At 35.8% G+C, this 24,743-nt stretch overlaps 1 protein-coding gene across 2 annotated transcripts in view; it reads right to left on the reverse strand.

Annotated features, from left to right (window-relative positions):
• PIK3C2G (phosphatidylinositol-4-phosphate 3-kinase catalytic subunit type 2 gamma) overlaps positions 1 to 24,743 on the reverse strand; it is a 354,996-nt gene that overhangs the window by 90,582 nt on the left and 239,671 nt on the right. For both annotated transcript variants that reach the window (XM_004755743.3, XM_004755744.3), the window contains exon 25: positions 4,455 to 4,611. In XM_004755743.3, coding sequence (XP_004755800.1) covers positions 4,455 to 4,611 — 157 coding nt within the window. The remainder of the gene's footprint in view (positions 1 to 4,454; positions 4,612 to 24,743) is intronic.

Consider the following 24,743-nt stretch of genomic DNA (forward strand, 5'->3'; position numbering starts at 1 on the left):
TGATTAAAGGTAACAAGTGCAAACTTTGCCTCTGTTGAGAGAGGAGACTTTGAGTATTGTGACCCTGCCATCAGAGTAAAGACAACCTCATTTTGGGGTCCACTTAGTCATGTCAGTTCTCTGACTCACATAGATGTGGTTCAAGTACCTCTTAGCCTAGGGTAATAACTTTAATTGGAGCAATAAGAAAAGGAAATGGTGGCTAGGCTAGTATAGGTAATGAACAGATACAGGTGATAAACAGATAAGTTCCTTTTTTAAAAAAACAATTTTATTAACATATAACGTATTATTTGCCCCAGGGATACAGGTCTGTGAATCATCAGGCTTACACATTTCATAGCGCTCACCATAGCACATACCCTCCCCAATGTCCATAACCCAACCACCCTCTCCCTACCCACTTACCCCCCAGAAACCCTCAATTTGTTTTGTGAGATTAAGAGTCTCTTATGGTTTGTCTCTTTTCCAATCCCATCTTGTTTCAGGACAGGAAGACTTGTAAAGTTTCAGCTTCTGTTCTCCTCCTACTAAGTCCAAAGCTATTTTGATAGTTATGCTTAGGGAAGCAGACACACTTTGCCACCACATAAAACAGTTAGAAAGATTTCTTCTGGGAAATATCTGATATAATAATGGGTGTGATAAACATTTTAAACTGGGTGAATGGTCCCTGTGTTCTTTGGGAGCCTTCCATAATAGCTGATATTGATTTTTTAATGAGAGAAAAGCTGATGAAATACAGGCTTTTATGTTAGTGAATTCAGCCAGCAATACTCTTGGGTCTCCTATAGATGTTTTGCTTTTAAGCAAGATGGGAATTCCGTGGATTATTTTTTCCCTGCTTCTCCCAGGGGTAAATAAAAAGGACTGTGGATATCTGGAAATATGCTGCTCTCAACAATGGATGGGCCATTAACTCCAATACTAGACTCACCGAACACTTGTGACTCATAATCCTGGATACTGACCATTCACATAAGATAGAATTTATGACCCATGTCAATTATTTCTCAAGTTGTAACTGGGTCATGGAGTAGTAGATTGAGTTCTTTAAAAGAAGTTAATACAACAAGAGTCCGTTTGAGAGCGAATTGAGGGAAATATTGATTACCCATATAGGCAGAAAATAATCCTTCACAGATTTAAATTCAGTTTTTATTTCATAGGAAGCTACGCCAGAGAAAATGTCCTGAAATTTTTACTGATGCTTTGGTTATCAACAGAATCCCATAAGAAAGAAACCTCAAAAGCAGAGACTGGAGAGGTAAAAGTTCAGACACAGAGGGAAAAACATACTATTGTTTCACATGTATTTATTCATTGGTCTAATTGGTTCACATTGCTTCTGGTTTGTTTCAATTTCTGTGAGTCTAAATCTAAGATTATTTGCTTAATCTGAATTAGTGCTCTTTACTGCCAAAATTTACTCCTTAGTCTATAAGTCAAGACTTGAATAATTAGAACATAGGAAGATTGTTATTTTGGGTGCATGATGTAACAGAAACCTTCAACATTTGATTTTAATATAATTTTATAAAAAAATTACTTCCAATACTTGATTAAAACAGCATCTACTTCTTTTAAATGAAAAAAAAAACCATTATATAGTTTTTTGTTTGTGTGTATTTTTAGAGAGAGTGTGTACAGGTGTAAGTGAGGGGAGAAGAGAGGGACAGAGAATCTTAAGTGGACTTCCCACTCAGCATGGAGCTCACATAGGACTTGATCTCACAACACTGAGATCATGACCTGAGCTGAAATCAAGAATTGGATGCTTAACTGGACTGAGCCAGCCAGGTGCCCCTAAACTCTTTACTTTAGTAACTGTTTTATATATTATGACACATGTGCTTTTCTTTTTAGATAGGTAGAAAAGTTTATTAAACAAGAGAAAAAAGCCCACCAATAGATTTTTCAATCAAGTTTTTCAAACAGCTGTCATTTCACATTATTTTGGCATGCTCACTTTTGTTATTCAGCATACTTTTAGTGTCACCTGAGAAACAGCATGATCTGTATTTGTGCTTTTCTAATTTGGGTTATTTTTAAAATGTCTGTGGCTTGTTCAAGTAGTTGTTAGAATATGGTACTTACTACTTGTATGTAGTTATTTATAACATTATAGACATTTAAAAATGCTAGATACCTCATTTATTGTATACATGAATTTTATCTTCCTTATCCTATTGAAAATTTTAAGGCTGCCTAGGTCTCATATTTTAATGTATCCTCACAGTTTTGGCATACAGTAAATACTCATGAACTCATGGATTCATGATTTAGAGCCTGTTAGAGCCTCAAAGAATATTAGAATGATACTACCTAAATATTTATATGTAAGTGGAGTCAAGTTCATAGAGTTAGACCTTGAAAAGTTTCCTTTGTGGTATGAAAACGGATTATGAGCCATAAGCCATCTCACGATTACAATATGGCCTAATAGAATTGGGAGAAGTGACTCTTAATCTCACAAAACAAACTGAGGGTTGCCGGGGGGAGGGGGTTTGGGAGAAGGGGGTGGGATTATGGACATTGGGGAGGGTATGTGATTTGGTGAGTGCTGTGAAGTGTGTAAACCTGGTGATTCACAGACCTGTACCCCTGGGGATAAAAATATATGTTTATAAAAAATAAAAAATTAAAAAAAAAAAAAAAAAAAGAATGCAAATCTACCAGTATGAATCACTGGCTATTATTAGAAGAGCCAACTTGAAAATTCTGGAGATGAGCAAAACTTTATATGTCTAGTTCATACATAAAGAAACCAAAGTGGCTTTATACATGATAGATGACATGTTTATAATATTTTTAAAAATATCTATTTTTTAAGTCAGAGTAAGGTGCCTATGTTGTTTGAAAGTTAAAACAAGGATCCAGGGGCACCTGGGTGGCTCAGTGGGTTGGGCCTCTGCCTTCTGCTCAGGTCATGATCTCAGGGTCCTGGGATTGAGCCCCACATCTGGCTCTCTGCTCAGCAGGGAGCCTGCTTCCCCCTCTCTCTGCCTGCCTCTCTGCCTACTTGTGATCTCTCTCTCTCTGTGTCAAATAAATAAATAAAATCTTTAAAAAAACAAACAAACAAACAAGGATCCAGTCATATCTTCATTGCAATAAGGTCAACATTTATTCAGCACTATCCAATAGAACTTTTCTGCAATGTTGGCAATGTTTTATATCTGTGTTGTCCAATATGGTATCACTAACCATGTGGGGCTATTGAACACTTAAAATGTGGCTAGTGAGACTGAGGAGCTGAATTTTAAAGTTTCGTCAATATTAATTATTTAAATTTAAATAACCACACATACTCTATGTGACTCTGCTCTTTTGGATTAATAAGGATTTCATATAATAAATTAACTGAACCCTACAACATGACAGGCACCGTGCTAAGTGCTTTATATTAATTATCTAATAGGGTTATTATGAAATATAAATCAATTAATACACATAAAACACTTAGTATAATGTTCATGCAAAACATTCACTATTAGGTTATTTATTCATCAGTCCTACAAAATAGATGCTGTTATCTTCATTTGATAGATGAGAAGCATGATCTTATTGGAGTTAAGAAATCTGTGCCCTTAAAAGCATCTAATAGAATTATTGTTATCTGAAGGTTCTAAACCAGCTATTTTTTATGATTGCTTTGACTCCAAACACCATACTGACTTACCAAAGGTGTGTTTCTCTCCTATATTTTGCAACACTTCCTAGTGTGTATGTGCCTAAAGGAATCCCCACATCCTTCTCCTAGAAGATATTTCTATCAGATCCTTCTCTTCTCACCATGTATATCTAGTCGTCATCTCTTTAACATTGGGCAGTGGAATGAAACTTAAATTTTCATATGGGATCATGACTCAGTAGACCCAATGTGTACCACTAAATACAGTTGAGGTCCTAAGAAGCTGTCTTATATCTTTGACCCCCAGTTTCTTAATGTGGAAAAAGGCAGAGATTGGGAGGGGAGCCAGGAAAAATCCTTGCCTGGTCTACATCATTGGGTTGCTATAATGTGTAAATGAGACAGTATTTTTTAAAGTACCTTTGAAAAATCCTTAAGCACAATACAACTGATAGAATATTCTAAATTACTGTCCTTAATCTAGTATTTTTAAAAGTACTTTAGAAAACTCCTTAAGCACAATACAACTGATAGAACATTCTAAATTACTGTCCTTAATCTTTAATCAAAATATACCAAGATAACCTCTCAATACATCAATTTTATTGTGAATAGAAATGTTTGAGAAAATAACTGTGAACTAATGGAATGAATTATTTAAAAATGTATTTATAAGTTATACAATGGTACTTTTAGTTTGTTCATTCCTTTCTGGTTTGAATAACTCTTTGGGGAATGCCAAGCCATTAGCAGAAATAGACTACTAAAAGAGAGACATAAATGAAGCTTATTATTTTTGTTGTTTCCCCAAGGGACTTACCATTTCTAACAGGTTCAAGAGCAGTTGACTGTGCCTTCTGACAATATTATAAGCTTGACAACAAAGCTCCACAAAATCTTGGAAATGCTGTGGGTTTTTCCCACCCTCTGTAATAAAGTACTCCATCTCTGAAGTGAAAATAAAAGGTGCTCGATCCCTGCAAACCAAAAACAATAGCAACCATAAGCAGGAGGACAAATGGTAGGTAGAGCTCAATTAGGCAGTAACAGCAACTTATTTTCATTTGAATTTTTTATGTTATTTTCTCTCAACTCTAAGGACTGGAACCACCTCCTTTATGGAAAAGCTGGAAAAACTTGCTAATTGTAGGCTTTGAATAGCTTAGTTGGGCTTCAACAGAGAAGGAAGAACAGGTTATTTTGCATAGATTCATATGGTCTTAAATATTTAATTCCAAGTTATATGTGATGGAAATATTATCCATTAAAATTAATCTAAGGCCAATTAATAACAAAGGCAATTTTACAGAAACTATATTGCTAAATTGTTGCTAAATTTTAAAATAAGAGAACAGACCGTATATTTGAACTTATGTTGTTGTTTTTAAGTTTTCTTTTTTTTTTCTTAGAAGATATTGACTCTTGGGACGCCTGGGTGGCTCAGTTGGTTAAGCAGCTGCCTTCGGCTCAGGTCATGATCCCAGCGTCCTGGGATCGAGTCCCACATCGGGCTCTCTGCTCAGCAGGGAGCCTGCTTCTCCCTCTGACTCTGCCTGCCACTCTGTCTGCCTGTGCTCGCTCTCGCTCTCTCTCTCTCTGACAAATAAATAAATAAAATCTTTAAAAAAAAAAAAAAAAAAAAAAGAAGAAGATATTGACTCTTTAGGGAAAAGGTTTCAGGTAATAGCTAAGATATATAATGACAAATTCTTTTAGAAGGCAATTTTTGAATAAACAAAGTTAAATTCACTGTCATATGCTTTGTAAGGGAAATAAAAGAAACCTGTTTTTTCATTTCACACTAAGCTCAATAAAAATACTGATCAGAAAGAAGGAAATATGAGCAAACCAATGTGAATTGGTAGGTTAATAATATTACCTCCTGTAGTCCCACGGTTGAATAGGAAAACAAAGGACCAGAGTAATGGTCCTGTTTTCTCTATTTTTGTCATTTCTTTCTCATGTTCTTTGAGACATGAAGAGACCCAAGATGAAACAAAAGCATTTCTAAGAGATTAGCAGAGGAAGGATTGGAAACACTTCTCTGTGATGTGAAAAACAATGATGAGACAAACCATGCTAATACTGATTTGACTTACAGTCCTCTAGAAACATTTGAGATGAGAATACAGTTTTGGGTAAAACATTGTTTTTTAAAAGTAAAGATTTGAGGTGAATTGAAATAAAACATTTTAAAATTTGAGCCTAGCAGCCTAGATATAATTGAGGTTAGTCTAAGCAATAATTGAAAAAAGTCATGGAGTATTGAGAAAGCTGCTTTTAAAAAAATGATCATAATAATGATTATGTTCTGTATTGTTGGGTGCTTAGCATTTGAATAAAAATATAATGCAGTGGAAAATCTTGCTAATCTGATAGACCTCTTAGAATTGTGGATATTCAAATTGGAAAGCTACAACCCAGGCATTCTGTAGGTGATCTGGACCAGTAGAATCTGATTACAGGCAAGTATTTTAAGAAAGAAAGAAAATAAATAATGTACCTCTATTTGGTTGTGATTACTTTATTTATTTTAGTGATGCATGCTACCATTGACTGTCCAGAGGGGAAGCTGGTATAATAATATATTCAATCATTCAGTCATTCTTTATATTCAATCATTCAGTCATTCTTTCATTCAACAAAATTTACTGAGCACCTAGATACTGAGGAATGTGTCTTAAGAATCAAGTCCAAATTTTAAAATGTTTGCCTCATATCCTTTTATTTTTGGCCTTCATTGACTTATCCAATTTATATGCTATGAATTTACTTTACAGCCCTGTGTTTTAGTCAAACTGGAAATGGAGCTATTGAAAACAGGAGATATACCATGGGTTCTAATCCCGGATCTGCTGTATCTCAATTCCTCCTCTCTGAGGTTGGTGAGTAATACCCAGCTCTTAGAATTCCTGTGAAGATTACTAAAAAAAATGTACACGAATGCCTGACACACGGAGAGGCTACACACTTGGGAACTGCTCTGATTAAAAGCACTATGCAGAGGGCACAGACTGTAGCCCTTGTCAGTCAGGTTTTCAATCGTGTTCTAGCACTTACTACTTCTGTGATCCTGGGCATGTCTTACTTGTCCTCTCCATGTCTTAATTTCCTCCTCTGTAAAATAGAGACAAGGGCACTTGACTCTTAGGACTTGTGAGAAGATTAAGTTTGTTAAAGCATATAAAAGTATTAGAACTCATAGGCTGGCACATAGTGAGCATTCAACAAATGTTAAATACTTACTCGTCCTCCAACTAATAAAAATAAATGGGTTCTCAGAGCTGAATCTTGTCATAATTAAATCTCCCTCTTTCTTTAAAAATGCTTAAATGTCCATCCTTCCTTCAAAGTTTAATTTACTCTCAGCAACTCCATGTAACCCCTTTCTATGCATAAACCCTTAAGTGGACCTTTGAATTTGGTAGCAGTCAAAATTTTGAAATAATTTTAAGAGAGTCTTAAATTGTATAACTTCCTGAAATTTTCTTTTCTAATGTCCTACAGATTCTTTTTTCTTTCATATGCTTGATCAAATAGAATTTCCCTTGGAAAGTTGTAATTATGCTCGAGTTCATGTGATAACATATTTCCTCCTTCCATGGTAAGCACCATTATAAATCAGATGAAGAAACACCACAGCAGAAAGTCAAATACATAAAAGAATCATTTCTGAATTGGAGAAAATATAAACTAATAGTAATATTGAAGGACCCAATCCTGGCTGTGTTTAAATATTTCCACAATCTAAATTTTCAGTGGGTCCAACAAAATAAAATGCTACCTTTTTTTCTATATGACTCACAGGACTCACTTCTGGCCAATTTTTAAAATGACTTAGACTAAAATTTTTCTGTAAATGGAAAGAGGCTGCACATGTGAAACAGAATCCTATCCCAACCATACAAACTGTTAAGAGTCGTAGCTGGGATGTGCTTTATCAGTTCATTCAAATGCAAACCTAATCCGAGGTCGCAGAATTAATGTATTGGAGACTATATCTGAAGTTTAAGCAATACTTACAAATCTGAGATATAAATTGGTTGTGGCAAGAAAGCAGATTAGAAACTATTTGATCTCTTAGAGCCCATACTGTTACTGCATTCTGATTCATATGCTGACAACCTCTCACTTACAGCTTGTCAAATTTACCAGAAATTTCTTGTTTTGACTATCCTACTCTATTTCCAGATTAGTGGTTTTACTATTATTTACCTAAGCCCTACCTGCTCTTGCTTCTGTACCTTTTACCTGTATTATTTCCTGCTTCTGGCCCTGTTACTCTCTTTCTCTGTGTCTCCCACCTAATGCCCTAATTGTTTTCTAGTAAGTCTTCTCTAATTTACCTATCCTTTGCTGATTTCTCTCTTACTTTGCCTTCTCTTTTAATTTAGCCCTACAGCTAATCTATTTCATTCTTTATAGTCTCTAGTTGTCTTATGATTTTTCCCCCAAATGACCTGTATGATTTTCAAGGGAAGAGGCACTATTTTGTCTTTCCTTTATTTACTCTGAATGCCTCAAACAATATTTTGACAGTATTCTGCAATGGATGCAACAGCAAATATACATAGCTCATGCAGTGAAGAAGTTGGATAATTTAACATTTATGTGGGAAGGCCATTTGAACAATCTTATTTTATTATAATTTTATTATAATTCTGTCATTTTGTTGTCAGAGTTAATCTTTTTATTAGCTTACAATTAGTCCTTCTCTGAAAGTATTATTCTGTAAAAATGCTAAGAATATTTTCTAGATGAGAAGTGAGTAGTACTTTAAAAATGCATATATACTTGAGAAATTTAAGGATATTTCTGTTGCAAACAAATACTGATTATTAAGGGGACAAATAAATTCATTTGATATGGGAAATAGCAGGACAATTAGTAATTTGCTGTTTGTTATTACTTTTGCATAAACCCCTCGAACCATTCTGTCAATGTAATCTCCTTGGATAAATGCACTAGAACACTAAGATCATCATCATTAAAAATGTATACATTGCCATTGCACTGAGGGTGCTTAAGTTTTCAGGATATGTCTCTCCATTAGGTCACTTTCATCTAGCCAGGGATGAATGGCCCAAAATGTTAGAGTACTATAGTTATTTATCAACAAATATTTATTCAGCATTTACAATAGATATGTGTAAGGCTTATAGGTGAGGTTGAAGATTTTAAAATTAAACATCCTAAAAGCAATAAAAAATGTATTGATAATAATCAAAGTGTTTTGAAAAAGCCCCTCCAGCTGTAACATGGAAAAGAATTTGCAACAGGGAAGATGTATGTGAGTAGATCAGATAAGAGACTTTGCAGAAGATTTTGATTAGATATGAGAGCATAGTTCAGATTAGGATTGTGGCATGCAGTACAGAGAAGTGGGTAGACAAAAAAATTTTTCAGTAAAAACAAGAGGACTTCATATGGTTCAAAATGAATAGGGGAAGAGTTTAGGAACAGGTTTAAATTTTTGGCTTGTATGTCAAGAAGATATAGTGCAACATTCAGAGTGGGTTCAGCTTTGAACAAGTTACCTTTGAGGTGTCTTTGAGACAGACAGGAGCAGATGATAATGAAGTATTGTGATCCTTATTTCCAGACCATAAAGAAAAGATCTAGCCTGGAGGTAAAATTTTGTGAGTTAAATTTCTACTTTGATTACCTAAGGACCTCAGGACACAAGAAACAATATGGTGGTGAATTCTCTGAGAGTTCTTTTTGCCATGTATAGTCCAAACACAGAGTTCAAGAAGCTGGCAATCTGGAGATGCCAGTGAATGCAGACAAAAAAATTTCCAAGAAAATCCTGCTCTTTCTAGCCGAAGGCCCAGGAAAGGGATAGCCTAAGAGAGAGACAATGTTTAGACAATAACCACTCTACTCCAACCAAATAATGCAGGAAAAGAAAGTATGTATAACTCTATTTCCTCCACCACACCAGTGAAGGCTCCAAGGTGATTCTAAAACTCCATTCTCACCAAGTTGTAATGAGCGACCTCAGTCCTGTGTCTGTGAGTAAGGAATTGGTATTGGTGGAGGCATTACAGGATTTCCTTTTCTTTAGTGCCCTCAGTTCTTGGTCACACTGCTGTGAAGAATGAAAAAGTAGACCACAGGAAGAGTGGCAGGCAGCAAAACAAAGTTTACTGAGTCATAGTTACTGAGTGATAGTACAAAGCTCCCCAAGAGGGAGAGGACATGAGAGGGCCTCCACTGGAGTTCCTAAGTCTAGGGGTTTCTATGGGCTGGTTGGAGAGCTGTTTTGATCTGATTAACTCTCCCTGCATCTTCCATCCAATCAGGATGTCATCCACCTATCATGTGGGAAAAGGTAGAGGGCTCCTTCCAGAGTAGTGTAAAATCCTTTTAAGGGTGGTTTCTTCTTAGTGCGGGAGCTTCTTGTCCCTGCCTGCCTTTCTTCTGACTATCCTGCATTAGAGGGGTAGACACATAGGTCATTTGAGTAGGATAAATAACAGAAATAAACTCACACAAATAGGCCCAACTGATTTTTGGTGAAGGTGTGGAGGCAATCCAATGGAGAAAGGATATAGGCTTTTATCAGATGATAATGGAGCAACCAGACATTCATAGGCAAAAAGATGGAAACCTCACACTTAATAAAAAAGTTAACTTTAAGTGGATTATAGACTTAAATATAAAATATAAAACTTACAGAAAAAATGTAGAAGAAAATCTCTGGGATCTAGGGCTATGCAGAGAGTTTTTAAGAGAATAAAAAGACAAGTTACAGACTGGGAGACCATTTTTGCAGACCACATAGAGGAGTGATACCTATAATCTATAAAGAAGTCTCAAAATTTAACTGTAAAAGAAAATCAAACAACACAATTAGAAAATCGGCAAAAGACATGAAAGGACAACAGAAGAGGATACGCACATGAATTAGCACATGAAAGAATGTTCAACATCAGCTATTAGGGGAATGCAAGTCAAAACCACAATGAGGTATCACTACGTATCTATCAGAATGGCTAACATAAAAAGTGAGTGACAATACCAAATGCTGGCAAGGATATGGAGAGAAACTGGATCACTCACACACTGATGGTGAAAATGTAAAATGTTATAGCTACTATTTGGGAAGACAGCTTCATAGTTTCTTAAACAACAACAACGTGTAACTGATGTGCAAAAGAAAGAATTCTTGAGATGTCTTTGGTGCAAAAAGACGGTTTTAAGGGAGACAAACCATAAGAGAATCTTAATCTCATGAAACAAACGGAGGGTTTCTGGGGGGTGAGGGGGTAGAGATAGGGTGGCTGGGTTATGGACATTGGGGAGGGTATGTTCTGTGGTGAGTGCTGTGGTGAGTGCTGATGATTCACAGACCTATACCCCTGGGGCAAAGAATTCATTATATGTTAATTTAAATATTTTTAAATTAAATTTTAAAAAAGAAAAATAATGTATTGTGCTTTTAAAAATTTTGTTGAGGGTAGGTCTCCCATTAAGTGTTCCTATCACAATAAAATAAAAATAAAAGACTTAAAAAAAAAAAAAGACGGTTTTAGTAAAGTACAGGGTCAGAACCTGTGGGCAGAAAGAGCTGGAATGGCCAATCATATATTTTCAAGTTGGGAGGAGGCTTAGGGATAGTTTAAGTGTCTAAAGAACTTTGGAAACAAGGTTTCCAGTGCCTTGAGGGGGCTGGTTTTGGTAGGAAAAGGTCATTTATTACTGTCTAGGAAGACCCTAGTCAGAAAGCCCTTCAGATGTATATCATTGGGCCATATGCTGGGGGGATGATTGCCAACATGCATCTTGGCGGGTAGAGATAAAGGAAATTTCCAAAGAATTTTTATATGTTAAAGTAGACTTACAGGATCCTGGGGGATTGGGATAAATGTTAAGCTAAGATTGCGTTTTGCCTGTAGCAAAGTATTAATATCAAGGCAGCTGAGTTTCTAGAGGAATGTCACTGCCTGTTTCAAGGACTTGTCAATGGGCTGTAAGTAGAATGGAAATTTAATTTTTTCTTTTGCCTTTGTTTCTCACATCACATCTACCATACAACCCAATAATTATACTTTTGAAAACTTGTCTCAGAGAAATGAAAATTTATATTCCCACAAAAGCACATACATGACTTTTTTTTTAAAAAGATTTTATTTATTTATTTAAGAGACAGAGCAAGAGCGGGTGGGGTGGGGAGCAGAGGTAGAGGGGAGAGGGAGAAGCAGACACCCCACTTGTGCGGGGAGCCCTATGTGAGGCTTAATCCCAGGACCCTGAGATCATGACCTGAGCCGAAGGCAGGCGCTTAACCCACTGAGCCACCCAGACACCCCCACAACAGCTTTATCTGTAATACTTAGTAACTGGAAATAAGCCAGATGTCTTTCCATCAGTGAATAATTAAACAAACTGTGGTTTATCCATACTATGGACTATTATTTTTCAATGATAGGAACAAACTATTGATACACAGAACAGGTTAGGTGACTGTCCAGAGAATTATACTGTGTGAAAAAGCCAATCTCAAAAGATTACATACCATATGATTACATTTACATAATATTCTTGAAAAGACACAATTATAGAAATGGAGAACAAATTAGTGGTTTCTAGGAGATAAGAATGGAAGGGGGCAAGAGTGAGAGAAAAGTGGATATGACCAAAAAAGGGCAACAAAGAATACTAGGGGCCTTGAAACTCTTCTGCATCTGAACTATATCAATATCAATATCCTGGTTATGATATTACATTGTGATTTTATAAGATGTTACCGTTAGGGGGAACTGGCAAACTGTACATGGGATTTCTTTGTATTATTTCTTACCACTGAATGTGATTCCACAATTACCTCAAAATAAAAAGTTTAATTAAAATTTATATAAGTAATCTAGATATTGATATTGATAGAAGCCTTAGGTGTGGCTGATACGAGTTTGGTGGAGACTGCAAGGGGCTAAGAGAAGAGGGATAAGATGAGTCTTGTAGAATTTAACATTTAGTAGTGTAGTAAAAGGGAACCTCCTGTATTAACACTAAGAAGGGAAGAAAAACCAGAGTGATAACCTATTCCAGAAGGCAGGTGGAGAGGTATTTTGAGGAACGAGAAGTCAACACCATTGAAATCTGCTGATAAATCAGACAAAATGAGGAATGGATATTGTTGAATCAAATACTACACAGGTCGTTGGGTTTTTTTTTTTTTTTGTTTGTTTGTTTTGTTTTGTTTTTAAATATTTTATTTATTTGGGGCATCTGGGTGGCTCATTGGGTTAAAGCCTCTGCCTTCGGTTCAGGTCATGATCTCAGGGTCCTGGGATCAAGCCCCGCATCGGGCTCTCTGCTCAGCAGGGAACCTGCTTCCTCCTCTCTCTCTCTGGGCCTGCCTCTCTGCCAACTTGTGATCTCTGTCAAATAAATAAATAAAATCTTAAAAAATATATTTTATTTATTTATTTGACACAGAGAGAGAGAGAGATCACAAATCAGCAGAGAGGCAGGCAGAGGGGGAAGGGGTAGCAGGCTCCCTGCTGAGCAGAGACCCCCCCCTCCCCCGCCATGCGGGGCTTGATCACAGGACCCTGAGATCATGACCTGAGCTGAAGGCAGAGGCTTTAACCCACTGAGCCACCCAGGTACCCAGGTCATTGTTGATCTTATCTTTTTTTTTTTTTTTTAAAGATTTACTTATTGAGAGAGAGAGAGAGCGAGCGAGCGCCAGGGGAGGGGCAAAAGGAGAGGGAGAGGATCTCTAGCAGACTCCCCTGCTGCCAATCCCAGGACCCTGAGATAGACCTGAGCCGAAATCAAGAGTCCACGACTCAACTGACAGAGCCACCCAGAAGCCCCTGATTTTATCGTCTAATAAAGAATAAAGTCAGATTGAAGTGGTTATGGAATGAAAAGTAAGGAAAAGATGTCAAGAATTTAGACAACTCCTTCAGGAAGTTTATATATAATGAGCAAAGTGGCATGGAAATTGGGCATTTCATGCAAGGTTATTTAAGCTTTGGAGAGACCAGGATATTTAAAAAGATTATTTAAGAGGGAGAGGATAAATATGCAAGGAAAAATGAATTATTGAGAGCATAACGTATGTTAGAATGTGGGAGGGAAATGGCTCTAAAGCACAGATCGAGGGATTGGCTTTAGAGGGAAAAGCAAATCTACTCTAACAAGAAGAAGTTGATGTAATTAAGATGTAATTAAGTTTGTGAATTTTGTATTGAGTCGAAAAGCAGGCTCTGTTACCATTTCTATTTTCCTAAGACAGTAGTAGTTGAGGTTGTCTATTTAAATAAAGTAGGGAGTGAAGAATAATGGGTAGGAGAGATACAAGGTTCATCCCGCAAGAATAAAGTACAAATCCTTGTGGTGCATGAGATAGCGAAATGGATGCAGAAGCATTGTGGGCTGTGAGGACAGCCTATTTGAAAATAGGGACAATGTTTGCCTGTAGTCATGGTGTTCTCTAGCAGCACTTGGCTGCCATGGTGTAGAACAGAGAAAAATGAGTGGGTTATGGCACATGTTTATCTTCTGCCTTCACACTTTTATTCACAACACTCAGACTATTAAATATAGGCTTTTTTCCCCCCACTAATTTAAGCTCTCATCCTTTCTTCAAAGTCCTACTATTGTTATACTTTCTCCTGAAATCTTCTCACTATCACTAGCCCTCCCAGTGGGGATTGCCCTCTTCTGAAATATATTTTTAAGGAAAATGGACCAAGCATCCTAATTGTAATGGATGCCCTCTGAAACAAGTGAGGTGTTGTATCCTTAAAATGAGTGATCTTCCACTTATTGATCTATTCCTTGAGCAAATACATACATACTTTAAAAATGAATGATGTTCAATTTTAAAGTATGGAGCACATAAGCTATTTAAGGACACCATAATGCACAGAAGTAACTTCCTCCAATGTGATTTATACAGTCTAGATAATAGCCCTGGACCTCATCCCAACAGCTTGGGGTGGTCTTTGGCCACCCAAAGTTCAATAAAACGGTTGCTGGTGGGCTTTGAAAACTAGAGTCACATCCCATAAACATTTAGCTATTCCTATTAGATGGCTCTTTTTAAAATGTAAAAAAAGAAAAAAAAAAACTTAAAAGAGAATGACAATTGTGCCTGTCTTTTCACCCCTAAGAGAGGACACTACCTATGGATGAGAGAGTGGCCCTGCTACTTTAACACGTGTTCTTAGTTTGTGAATGCTTCTCACAGTACAATCATCTTGCAACATATGTGACTATAGTTGTTAAAGATATAAATTTAATATATATCATGGCCATAAAGGCAGGATAACTATGTCATCTGTTACTAACTAAAGAAACAGCCATCTGTCCCAATACTGGAGAGAAAACAGAGTGTGCTAGGATTATTGAGAAATGGGAGTATCAGTTTCCCACAGGGCATCTTCCCAAGGGTCCTACCACCTACTGCGCATGATTTTGGACAAGTTATAACCGCTAAAACTTCTCTCTTAATTCTCGATCTATCAATTAGAGAAAATAACAGCAGCTACCTCAAAGAGTTCCTGTGAGGATTAATTAAGAAATGCAAACCCAGTATTTATGAAGCTTAAAAGGGTAATTTTGACTATTTCCTTTAGAATCTGATCCCCAATACCAGATGATGCAGCATCACACTAAGGAGTGCGTACTTTCTGTCACTCCCAGTGATAATCCAAAGCAATATGAGAAAAGCTACCTATTTCAATGCTGCTGATGGAGGAAGGCAGGGGATATGGAGAATGAAATGGGAAGATAGAGAATTCTATGAAGGATTCATGGGCTCTGTGGACATACATATTTCTTCTTTTTATACTATAGTTCATCTAGTATTTACTTGAGTAACTGAGAATGTCAGTAAATGGACATAAATTTTAGTCCTAAACTTTAGACTCAAGTGTTTGAATATGTGTTTGTACCCTGAATTGAAATGTGGGACTCAGGAACGAGGTACATTTTATTTTTATTATTGAAACTATTATTATTGATTTTATGAATTTCAGATGGTTTCGCCCTCATGAAATATCATAGTAACATTAAAATATATTGTCTTAGAGATTTAAAAAATTGTAGACTCCCATCATAGTGAATGATGATATTAACATACCAATAAATGAATGCAGACAGAGTACACTGGGAATGTGTAAGCCTATATTTTCCAGTATCACAAATGACCTACATTTCAGAGAACACATTTTGCTGTCCAACAGAAACAACCCAAGTCTCTTGTCTAATATCCATGAGTTAATTGAGAAGGCAAATTTGGAATCTCCATTGGATAGGATAGAACCTTGTATAATTAGACAGCACAGGAAACCTCCTATGTGCAATATAGAGAAAATATAAGGGTGCATGTACATTACAAAAAGAACATTTAACACCCCATGAGATCTCCAAGCTCTCAGCAATGATTAACTAAGGGGACTCTCACCAATAATCTGTTAAGTATAAAATATGTTTTGGTTTTTTTTTTTTTTTTCTCCTCGTCTAGCCTCTTGTGGATGCACTGTGGGTCCACAGTTAGACTCTGAGAGGTCCCTGATCTTAAACTGCTTAGAAATTTTAGATAACTGACTCTGGAGTTCCTGTCAGGCTCAGATACATTATCTCTCTTATTTGAAAAGAGTAGTTAAAACAGCTACCTCTTCAAAATGATCAGTTGTACTTTCTTAAGTCTGGTATTTTGGGTGTGAGTTTATAGTAGGTCAGGATTTTATGAGGACAAGAAGAGACTGATCAGGTCAGCTCCTCTGAAATCTCATGTTTCCTCCCTTGAGTTTGAGTTCAAGAATAAGTGTATAGTTATGCTTTGCATGAAATTCCAATGTATGCTTGGAACAGATGCTAGTCTAGCTATGAGGAAAAGATTATCAATGCCATAATGCTTGTGTGAAATTGGATTGTGCCATCATATTTTAAATAAGATAGGCTTTCAAATCAAGTTGGAAATAAAAATCAAGAATAGTCCAGGTTACCTCTGAAAATATTAAATAGCCCACAAAGTTACTATTTGCATGATCAAAATTTATGAATCATGCTTGAAATGGACATATTATCTCTTACCAAGTTTAACACCATGAGTTAAAACTCTGTATGGAAGCAGGTACTCTGTCTTTCATTGAACGCTAGATGAAGTTCTTACACTAGGTTCATGTTTAGGAGACATGTGCAGCCTTTCTTTAAATTTCTTTAAAAACTAGATTCAGACTCAGTTGCTTATACTCTCAGATGCTTATGTGACAGGTACATACCTTAGGCCAATTGCGAGAGCATGCATGTCTTCTATGTCAGTCATACTTTGTTCACAATGGAAGAGAGACTCATTGAGTGCCAGAAGGCAGAATCCTCCCACTACTTTGTTTTCTCTCCCTCTCTTCTTCCCTCTCTCATTTTGTTCCTTTTATTCCCTCTTTCTCCTACACTTCATCCTTTCTTATCATCCCTCTCTCTTCTCATTTGAAAACTTACAAGTCTCTCTTTGAAGAAAATTCATGTTTTGTTCTTGTTGTTGTTGTTTTAATTGAAGGAACTGTTTTCTACATATATTGGGACGGAGGTAAATATAAAAAAGGTTACTCAGAAGAAACCAGACAATAAAAAACCCAGTGGAATGATTAGGGGGATGGGAGAAGGAGAAATGATAGTCAGTAGATGAAAATGACAGAACAAACTTTTTCTGGAAATAAGTCTATGTGAGAGTACTTTGAATATCAAAGCACTATTCAGATGTTAGGTATAGTTTGCCTGGGACTGGCTTTGTGACTGGTGGAAGCCTTTGTGAAATTTATAGTATACCAATTTTTTTTTTTTTAGTTATTTCATTGTGGTTGAATACACATCACATAAAATTTATCATCTCAACAATTTTTAAGTGTATAGTTCAGTGATATTAAACTTGTTCATAGCATTGTGCAATGACCATCATCATCCATCTGCATTGTTCTTTTCATCTTATAAAACTGAAACACTATACCCATTAAACAATAACTCCACATTCCCCCTCCACCCAGCAGCTGGCCACCACTATTTTGCTTTTGTTTCTATGAATGTGATTACCCTAAGTACCTCATGTAAGTGAAATCATGCAGTATTTGTCTTTTTGTGATTGGTTTATTTCACTTAACATGTCCTCAAGGTTCATCCGTGTTGTTGTATGTGTTAGAATTTCTCTCCTTTAAGGCTGAATAATATTACATTAAATATATATACCATAGTTCCTCTTACCCGTTCTTCTGTTGATGGACCTTTGGATTGCTTCCCCATTTCAGTTATTGTGAATAATGCTGCTATAAGCACGAGTGTACAAAGATCTCTTTGAGACCCTGTTTTTAATTCTTTTCAGTAGAATTGCTGGATCTTATGGTAATTTTTTATAAATTTTTTGAGAAACACAGTATTTTTTGAGGCCATACTGTGTCCCATAGCAGTGGGATCATTTTACATTTCCACTAACATTGTACAGGAGGTCCAATTTCTTCTCATTTTCACCAAGACTTGTTTTCTGCTTTTTAATATTATCCATATTAATGGGTATAAGGTAATGATTCAAATTCTGAGTCTCATTCCCAACTCCCACACGTAAACTGACCATTAAGTAAAAATCCTTTGGTAAATTTGTAGTTAGGATAACAGAATATGGCAGGTTCTTAATTCGCTCTTCAGAAAAATTGTACTTTCTTAGGTCAAGAGAGGTAAATTTTAAGACATTTTTGTAGTGATCCTTCAATCAACCAAAATTGAGCCTCAGCTAGGTGTCAGGAGCTAGCTAGATGCTTAAGATACAAAGATGCCCGTAAGGCAGTCACAGTTGGAGAAGTACTGGAAAACGTGCTTTTTTCATATACTGCTTTCAGTAAAAAAAACCACAATGTTTATTAGTAAACATTTGTGTGAATAACAGACCAATGAGACTCACCTAATTTTAGAGAACACTAAGATAGTAATTAAAGCATGTAAGAGATCATTAATGCCTATATAGCATTTGGATTACAATGAATATTACATAAAACCAGAATGATTGGAGTAAGACAAAAAAAAATCTTTTAATCTGCTAAGGGAGTTTGTTTATTTGTTTGTTGTTTTTCCCAAGAATGGTTTTAAATTAAGGGTATTTAGAATATAAACATTATAGTACTCAAATTAGAAATTAAACAAAAAATTTTAAATCAGTGGTAACTAACTATTGAAGATAAATGTCAAGATGATTATAGATATGGGGAATTTTTATGACTAATATTGAGATGAAAATTCTGGGATGAATTATATTTGGTGATAGGTGATCTATTGAAATAAAGTTTGAAGTGTATAAACCATGCTATAGGAAGATAGATACATAATATTTTAGTTATCTTCATGTAAATATTTGAATAGGAAAAAATGAGTTGGAATTTTATTTTGTTTGTGTTCTGGAATGATTGTTCATCTGTTTTAAATGGATTCATGTCCTCTAATATGGTGGCATATATTTAACTCACTTTTTTTTTTTTTTTAAGAAAAAAAAGAAAGCTCTTATTTGTGACATTCTGCAGCTTTCATGGTGTATATACTTTCACTATGGCTGACTTCCGGCTACCAAAGTGATGTCACTGAACATGGAGCTGAGAAGGAATACAGACAATATGCTCTTGCAAGCTAGCCCCCTTCACTGGTGAAAAAAAAATCAAGCTAGCTTGATCCAGGTCGAGGACACTTCTGCTTATGCCTAAAATTATATCAGAAGTCAAGAATGACTTGGTGAAATACCTTATAATCTAAATAAACTGAAGAATACTGCAATGTAGTAAAAAAGATTGCAGTGCAATCTGTCAGTTAAGAAGCCTCAAATTCAGAGAACTTTAAGGATTAAAAAGTTCAACTCATTTGTTTCAGAGTGCATACTTTAAAAAAAGTACCAAAATAAGATATTCAAATAATTTTAAACATAAAGTCACAATAATCACCTAGAAATGCAGTCTCATTTCTTGTCACTTCATTTGAAGCACTTACACTACAGTTAATTAGAACGTTTCTCGAGCTTTTACTCAATGCTAGACACTCTTCTAAGCACTTCACATGTTATCAGTTAATCTTCAAAAAAATATGTTTCATAAAAAACTACACTGAATCACAGAGAAGCCATTTGTTCAAGGTCACATCATTAGTACACTGTACTATGGAATTAACAAAAAAAATCATACAGTGTATCTCCAGGGTATCTGAGCTTAACCACTACCACTCACACAACCTCTAAAATTAAAGACTTCATGCAAGTCTAGTATTACTGAAGTAAAAGACAACATAGATTGTGAAAATATACTTTGGAAAAATACAAATATGAAACAATGAATTAGAAGAATAATAAACATCACCAATAAAAGGCCTTCCTTAATTTTTCTCCTCTATAAGAGAAAGTCACCATCAAGAAATTACTGAGTTGAAATTTGCAGTTTATTACAATGATAGCTTTTATGTAATGAAAAAATTGCAATGTAGAAGTCATTGTTACAAGGGAAATTTGAGCACAAAACTGTGGATGCATAATTTGTTAACCACTTTAATTTGAATTTTTGTGAGAGAAAATAAAGAAGATAATAATGAAGCAATATTTCAAAAGAAAAATCAGAAAAAACTTCAGAAAGTTGGTGAAATTCTTCATTGTTCCCATTGTAAGGATTAGCCAAATTTCCCCCAGAATCACTAAGGGATGATAGGGCTGAATTGCCCTGTGATTTAATCCACTGGTGTAAATCCTCTTTATCTAATCTCATAATTAAAAGCATTAAGGAAGGGTTGTTTGTTTATATACAGGATCTGAAATCCTTCATATTCATAGCTGAGATAACATTTCTTCTCTCTTCAAAGCTAGAAAGTCTACAGGAGGCTCCAATTTGGTCTAAGCATGGGCTTTCCAGATTTCTGGTAAAATGAATTCAGGAGAATGGTTCAGGGACATCTGGGCAAGAATTCCAAATGAAAGTGTTGCTGGGCTAACTCGATATAATCCAAGAACCAGGAGAGCCAATGTCTATGAACATTTTCTAAACAGAATCACATAAATGTTTTAGTGTGAGATGTTCAGGAATGGTGATGTAAGCATGAATATTAAAGGGCAATGGCCCAGCAAGAAATCAGTTTCTTTCTCAAGATCCTGCTTGTAAGAAAAACATCACCTCATTATTCTTCCTTTTAAAGAAACCAAAGATCAAAGTAAAATCTATCCCCAGATATACTACTACAACTGGTTCTGCTCTGTTGGTCTGCTAATTTCCATTATTAAGTTCTGTAACCTTGGCTGAAGGCTATATCTATATCAGAGAGGGTCTTATGTGCGTATGTGATTTCTTTTTTGCCAAACCATAAACCATCCCCAACTTTAAACTACGACTCTTTATGTGCAATTGAGCAATGATCAAGGCAAGTGGATTATGAAGTGAAATTACTTGATATGTGTTAGTAATCCTTTGTAAACCTAAAAAGTTATACAAATACTTTCCTCCTCCATATGTTTAAGGAGTAGATAGTAGGAGAAACACATGTGTCTGGGATACATGTAATTATGTTAAGGAGTATGATCCTGGATATTACTGGTTATTACTAGAGCATTATATGGCCTTGCTAGACTGTTAGAGAGTAGGATAGTTCTAGGGCATGATTTACATGCCTGGCTTTGTACATTATGGGCAGGTTATTAATATGTCTAGTGGGTGTTTAAAAGAAGTTAGGTGAAGCTAGACTTTTCTCTAAAGATCAGGTCTGGGGCGCCTGGGCTCAGTCGTTAAGCATTTACCTTCAACTCAGGTCATGATCCTGGTATCCTGGGATTGAGCCCCACATCTAGCTCCCTGCTCAGCAGGAAGCCTGCTTCTCCCTCTCCCATTCCCCATGCTTGTGCTCCCTCTCTTGCTGTGTCTCTCCCGATCAAATAAAAAATTAAAATCTTTAAAGAAATAAAGATCAGGTCTATAATGTAAAAAAGGTAGTAAAAATAAGAATGTTCATGTGTCATGGGGGATACAGAAGTTTGATTTATAAGAAGCCTATTGTCAACCTAGCAACCACTAAGAACAACCAATGGTCCTAGGACAGAAGTAGTCAGCTATCTTATGAAACAGCATTCAAATGAATTCTTGACACAGCCAAAAGAGACTTGGAAGAAAATTGTTAGAATACAAATTCAGAAGTAACAGTTTCAAGACAGAAATCCAAGGGGACATTGCTAATGAGTCTTAGATAGCCACTGGTAGAGATAAAATCTTGCAAGTAATAATCCAAATGGATCATTGTGCTGCAGCTGGCCCCCTTAACTGGTGAACAATAATCAATAATCTCAAAGGAAGACAGTGTTAACTTCCTTTTTGTTCATCCAATCAATAATTATTGAATGATTGAAGGCTTCCCTATGAATGGTTTATTACCTGAAAAGCAATATTAAGAACCTACTATCAGTAAGGATCTGTGCTGGGTACATTTTCATGCACCTCAGACATTGCACAAAAAGAGAATTAAAATTGCCATAAGAGGACCTGAATAGACGTTTTTCCAAATAACACATACAAACAGCCGGCAGATATATATAAAGATGCTGCATATCACAGATGATCAGGGAAATGCAAATCAAAACCACAATGAGATATCACCTTACAGCTGTTATAAAAACTCGTACCAAAAAGCAAGAACAAATGTTGGTGAGGATATGGAGAAATCAAAACTCTTCTACAGTTGGTAGGAATGTAAATTGGTCTAGTCACTATGGAAAGCAGCATGAGGGTTCCTCAAAAAACTAAAAACAGAAGTACCATACAATCCAGTAATTACACTTCTGAGTATTACATGAAGAAAATGAAAAGATTAATTTGAAAAAATATATGCACCCCTATGTTTATGTTCCTCAATAGATGAATGGATAAAGATGTGGCATATATACACGATGGAATGTTACTCAGCCATAAAAAAGAAAAAAGTCTTGCTATCATGACAACATGAATGGATCCATAAGGTATCATGCTAGGTGAAATAAATCAGACAGAGAAAGACAAATATCATATGATTTCACTTATGTAACTGGAATCTGAAAAACAAAACAAAACAAAAAACCAAAAAACAGAGACAAATTCATAAATACCCAGAACTGGTAGTTGCCAGAAGTGAGGGCAGTAGGAGATAGCAAAATAGATGAAAGGGATTTATAAGTACAAGCTTCCAGTTATAAAAGAAATAAGTCAGAGGGATAAAATGTACAGCATAGAGAATATATATACATACATACATATATATATATATTCCTATTACATGATAACACAGTGATAAATGTGGGGTGACAGATGGCGACATTTGTGGTGAATATTTAGCAATATATAGAATTGTCGAATCACTATGCTGTGCACCTGAAACTAATATTATATTATATGTCAAAAAAACTGCCAAATGTAGAAGCAGCAGCAGCTGTTGTAATATTAATAAACGAACAAATTTGGCTCTACCTTTTCTATAGACCCTGGGACATATCTCCATTACAGCACTTACCATATTGTTCAGTAACTTGTTCTTTTTTCTTTAAGATTTTATTTATTTGACAGACAGAGATCACATGTAGGCAGAGAGGCAGGTGGTGGGGAATGGGTAACCAGCCTCCCTGCTGAGCAGAAAGCCCGATGTGGGGCTCCATCCCAGGACCCCGAGATCATGACCCGAGCCGAAGGCAAAGGCTTTAATCCACTGAGCCACTCAGGCGCCCAGTAACTTGTTCTTTACTTTATATGTTTCCCTTAACTTTTTCTGTAGAAATGCAATCTATATCTATATCTATATATATTTATTTTGACCACCACTATGGTCAACACTATTGCTGGTTAAATAAATAAAGGTTGACCCACATTTTCAGTGGACCATACAGCAAAAAAAACAAAGATGTCAGAATTGTAATCTAATTTTTAAATTTCTGGGAAAGAGTGGATTTTAGAGAAAACACGTTACATAAGTAAATTATGTCTATATTTATCTTTCATAAACTAGGTATCCTGCCTCTATGGATGTTCTAAAAGTCCGTACAACTCTCTATCTGCCCTCTCTACATTTTACAGTGATTATTCATGTTTTTGTCTTCTACTATTCTAAGAGCAAACCCCACCGAGGTGGTAAATGTGGACTATTACACTTTGTGTCCCAAAGGTTATTAAAGTCCTCAGAACACAGACAATCCTGAGTAGATTTTTAAGAAATGAATGCAGATGTGGTGAATTTTCTCAATGTAGTCAGTATAGAAGGCAGTGTATTGGGAAGAATAACAAGTGAAGTGATTCCATTTGTATGTTTCTACAAAATAGGAAAAATCATATTATGTAGTTTATGCTGACATTTTAATACCAGATAATGGCATCTAATGAAAGTTCATTGTGCTATCTTGTAGGCATTATCTATGGGGGAGCTGCTTTTAGCTAAAAGTGACTGATTACACTTTAGAATGGTTTGATTCCATTTCTACTTTCAGGTGAAGTATCCTTTTAAAGAAAGGGACTTTTAGTCTTAAACTTTGGGCTTCCTTGCCCCAGTACAAAGAAAAGAAAACAAAAACTTACTCATCCATCAGTTCTTTTTGGGTTCAGTAAATAATAAAATTATTTATTAAGACTAAAAATCCAGGAGTCATCCTTGAGTGTTTTCCTTTCTTCTCCTACCTGCTAAGCCCCTCCCCCAGCCCATTAATCATGCCGAGTGTCCAAGTGATTAGCAGGTCCTATGACTCTGACTCCAAAATAAATTCTCAATCTGTCAGTTTTTACCACTTCCTTTCCATTAAGGTCTTGCTCTAATCATTGTAGTAGACTCCTATCTTGTCTCATTACTTCACAGGACAGCAGGAAAGAGTTTTGAAATCCATCAACGGCTTGAGTTGTGTCCCATCTCTATCTAGAGGCCTTTTTAAAATAGCCTTAATTCCATTAAGACAATGAGTTGCTCAAGAAAAAAAGTCTTAGTTGGAAACTCTTCATATCTTATCATGAGGAATTATATGCCAAATTTGCCCCTTAAAAAATCCATAAGAAAGAAAAATTCCCAAAACTGACATCATGAGAAATCATCATGACCCAGTCATAGTAGAGAATTCTTCACATGTAATCATTAATTACACAGTTGT

The sequence above is a fragment of the Mustela putorius genome, unplaced genomic scaffold (assembly GCF_011764305.1).
Source record: "Mustela putorius furo isolate JIRA1106 unplaced genomic scaffold, ASM1176430v1.1 tig00537227_pilon_pilon_pilon, whole genome shotgun sequence".
Classification (NCBI taxonomy): Eukaryota; Metazoa; Chordata; class Mammalia; order Carnivora; family Mustelidae; genus Mustela; species Mustela putorius.